Raw genomic sequence first — 4,274 nt, 5'->3', positions numbered from 1 at the left:
ATTTGAATTTAGTGAAATTCCAATTCTTAATTTTAAATGTTTAACAAACATCATAATTTTGAATTATACCTTAAATTTCATGGCATACCCTATTTATTAATATTCAAGTTCTTCTTCCTCCATTCATCTTAAAATGTGGTTGGATAATATTAACAATAAATATATATATATATATAGGGTCGGCCCTGGGGTAAGCCCAGCAAGGCCTTGGGCAGCCCAATTATTAAAATTAATAAGATATTTTTATTAAATTTGTTATAATTTTAAACAAAAAGTGTTGTAACTTAGTGGTGAAAGATAAGTATTTAAAATGTTTAGTTGATCGTGGGTTCAAATGTCATTAAAAGCTATTTTTTTAATCCATTTTAAAAATAGACTTAGGGCAACAATATTTTTGATCTTTTTTTTATCCGAGGCTGGGGCAGCCCAAATCTCAGGGCCGACACAGTATATATATAATTAAATTATAGAGTTTATTTTTATTCATTGATGGATTTGTTTTTATGATTCTTGAATTGTTTTCACCATTAAATTTTTACTAAGCTATGCTTTTCAATTATTTTTTTTATCAAATCTCATTAACCTTTATAATAAAATGGATCAATGGAAAATTATTAGTCTTATGATAAATAAGATTATATATAAATATACAAAAGACAATGACAAAAATTATTGGTTAAATTGTCAAAATAGGACTTCTTATTGAGGACAATTGAAATTTCGAATCTTTTCTTTTAAACCTCATGATATAAGGCTCTTTATTGTTGAAGTTATAAGAACAAAATTTTATCTTAACAGTTTTAAATGCTTAACTTATTATATACGTGACATTTATCAAAAAATAAATAAAATATTCATATCACTAATTTGACTATCAAATTTCAGCGAAACGAGAATTTTGACTACCAAATTTAAGAGAATTGGTAGTTAAAATTCTCGATTCGGTAAAATTGGTAGTTAAATTAGTTATGTGGATATTTTATTTATTTATAAATGTCACGTATATAATAAGTTAATCGTGTTTGAAATCATTAAGAATATTAAGACAAAACTTCGTTTAGTATAACTTTAACAATAATGAACTCCAAAATTGTAAAGTTTAAAAAAAGAAGTTTGAAATTTCAATTGGTCACAAATAATGAATCCTTATTTAAAAATTCAACCAAAAAAAATATATAAATAATATTGATAATGATAAAAAAAAATATTTGAATCATGATGAGTGGAGTAATGTGTGAAAATTTGAAAAGCTGGCTAAAACGCGATGCTGGGAAACAACAAAAATAAAGAGAAACGAAGTGATGGCAAGTGGTCCGACCATGGTGATCAGAAAAAACTTATTTCAATTTAGGAAAAGATACAAAGAGACGTCAACATCTTGATAGTCATATTTAATTAATTTATTTATAATCAGGCTACAGCTAGATCGAAGCATCATTGTATTAGTATTTTTCCTTTTTAGTTTCATATGATGATCACTGCATGCAACGCCAGATGTCTTGCATGGACCATACCTACATACAAACGCATCTTTTAATCTATACTCGTGATCGATCCCATTATTTTATTCCTTTCAACTTTGGATTCCCACACATGCATTTTAATTACCAATTTAAATTAATTATAAAATTAAAATTTTCTTGTTGCTGTTGCTAGAATTTTAATGATCTGTTAATGGGTGTGGAACTTTCTGAACAACTTGCATTTCCCTTTAATCTTTCAAACATTTCATTTATGAGATTAGGTAGAAATTTAATTGATCTAATTTAGTGTGGGATGGGAATTTAGATAAGTAGACATCATAAATATGCAAATTTAACCCATTGGTTTGGTTATTGCATGGATAGAGACGTTTGCATGCTTTGTTTAATTTACTTTCTTAAAATCATATGTATATTAAATTGTTGTAATTTGTTTATTTTATTCCAATGTATAATTAGATTGAGACCTTATCATTTGCAATATAGTTCAAGTCTAACTTTTTTAGATTTAGTTCGGTTGGAATTTATTTGAATAAATTTTGAATTATTTAAAAATTATTGATATTAATTTTCAGAAACTGATTTTTTTAATAAAAATAAAATAAAATGTATTAATATATAATAAAATATTTTAATATTTTAATTAATTAATTAAATGATATAATTGATATGACTGAATGAAATGATATTTGATTTTTAGTTCAGTACAATACATTAATGTCGTGATATTTTGTACTTAGATATAACACAACACGAATGATTCGTGTTGGGCTCGAGTTTTTCTATTTTTTACGTTTATTATTTTTGAATAATTAATTATTATTTTTAAGAATTTAACCAAAATCATAATGTTTAATTTTTAATTTGCTGAAATTCGGTAATTAATTAGTGAATTGATATTTAATTTAGATTAGATTTGAAACCGTTAAGTAACACCTAATTTCTTAATACTAAGATGTTCATAAATTGTAAAGTTTGAAAAAAAATTAATTATTCCAAATAAAAAGCTTAAATTTGATTATTTGAACATGCATTTTTAACCTAACTATTTTATATATTTAATTATTAGATTATTTATATTAAATTAAAAACATTATTCAAATATCTATGATGTAAAGAGTAGTTTTTTAAAACCATTGGGTAATTAAAACTTTTAAAATAAATAATGTATGTAAATGATACTGTTGTAAGAGGTAAAACAAAATTGAATTGAATTCACCTCACTTCACCATTCTCTCCCCTCTCTTAAATCAGAGCAAAATAGGACAAAATATTCTCTCCCCTCTCTTAAATCAGAATCATCAAAAAGTGATTGTGGGTTCCATTGTTTGTCAACATTCATTCTATATTTCAAAAAAAAAAAATATTATAGAAAAAATGAGAATCCAAACAAGCCTTAATAGTTCCCACAGTTTTATACTTTTCTATTTATTTCCTCACCATACCAACCATCCCTTCATACATGAAAGCAAGAACAAGAGAGAGAAAAAGAGAAAAAAAATCTAGAGATGGGTGGGAACAAGTTGAAGCTATCATATATGATCCCTAATGCTTGGTTCTACAAGCTTAATGATATGGGCAAAAGAAGGAAAAATCAAAACCCTAATCACTCCAAGCCCAAAAAGCAGCCTTCTCGTCTCACTTCTTCTAATTCATCACCCTTAATAACATCAAATTCCATGGTCTCTTCTTCATCGGATACCTCGTTCAAAAAAAAGAACTCTTCTTCCTTGTCACCATCCACTCGCAGGAAATCTCAATACTTCAAAAGAGACCTCCCCACTCTGCCGAATTCCTCCGACACACATTTCTTGGATTCTCCGAGAATATCCTCCAAACACAGGCCAAGTACCAGAAAAAACAGAGCATCATCTTCTCGCCGGCGTAACAATCCCTCAGCTTCCGCCTCTGCTTCCGCCGCCGTAGTCGACCCCAAACCACCAACGCCGGATTCCGACGTATTCAACAATGCTGATGATCAATTACTGATCAGGAAAGATTCCAACTTTTGTAAGGTTCTTAATCTCCAACTTCCTTCAATTGTAACTAAAAAAGAACCCAAAATGAAGGGTACATTGGAGAAAGAAAGTGTTCTAGGAGATAGAACCGGCAAGGTTAGACGTCGAATGCTGGCGGTAACTTCGCCGGGGATTAAACTCCGGTCAAATTCTCCAAAGATTATGACCAGGAAACTCAAAACATATTCTCTTAAGATTATGAACAGGAAACTCAAAACAAATTCTCCGAAGATTATGAACAGGAAAGAAGTTCAGGGGAATGACTGGAAGAAGTTGGAGACCGGCGCCGTGATATTAATATCTCCGGCTAATACGCGGAGTGATTTCATGGATTCGATGGTGGAGATGATTGTGGAGAATGATATCAAGAGAACAAATGATTTGGAAGATCTTCTTGCACTGTATCTTCGAATGAATTCAAAAGAGTATCATGATATTATTGTTGATGTGTTCAAGGAACTTTGGTTTAAACTTGCTGATATCAGGATGGAGAAGATGAAGAAGAAGATGAAGAAGAAGATGTTGTTGCTGTCAAAATAATTGTATTTCCTGTTTCTTTGATGGGTATTAGTTAGTAACTTGAGTCTAGATGAATAATTTTTATATGTTGTTTTCTTCTTGTTTTGGAACTCAAGCTAGCTATATATCTTGCAATGTTTTCGTTCTTTAATGGTTATTAGTTATTGTTTCTTTTTTAATTTGTCATTAATTAATAGTAATCTTAATAGTATATTATTGTAGTAAATATTAAAATTAAAATTTAATCTTTATAGAC

The 4,274-nt window shown here is 28.7% G+C and overlaps 1 protein-coding gene across 1 annotated transcript; it reads left to right on the top strand.

The window, feature by feature from the left end:
• Nucleotides 1-2,989: 2,989 nt before the first annotated feature.
• LOC124933715 (transcription repressor OFP2-like) lies at nt 2,990-3,998 on the top strand. The gene is made up of 2 exons (XM_047474157.1): nt 2,990-3,900; nt 3,956-3,998. The coding sequence occupies exons 1-2, from the start codon at nt 2,990-2,992 to the stop codon at nt 3,996-3,998; spliced, it is 954 nt and encodes a 317-aa protein (XP_047330113.1).
• Nucleotides 3,999-4,274: the final 276 nt, after the last annotated feature.

Source organism: Impatiens glandulifera, chromosome 4 (assembly GCF_907164915.1).
Source record: "Impatiens glandulifera chromosome 4, dImpGla2.1, whole genome shotgun sequence".
In the NCBI taxonomy this organism is placed as follows: domain Eukaryota; kingdom Viridiplantae; phylum Streptophyta; class Magnoliopsida; order Ericales; family Balsaminaceae; genus Impatiens; species Impatiens glandulifera.
The sequence above is the reverse complement of the archived record's forward strand: the minus strand, read 5'-3'. Positions and strand labels throughout refer to the sequence as shown.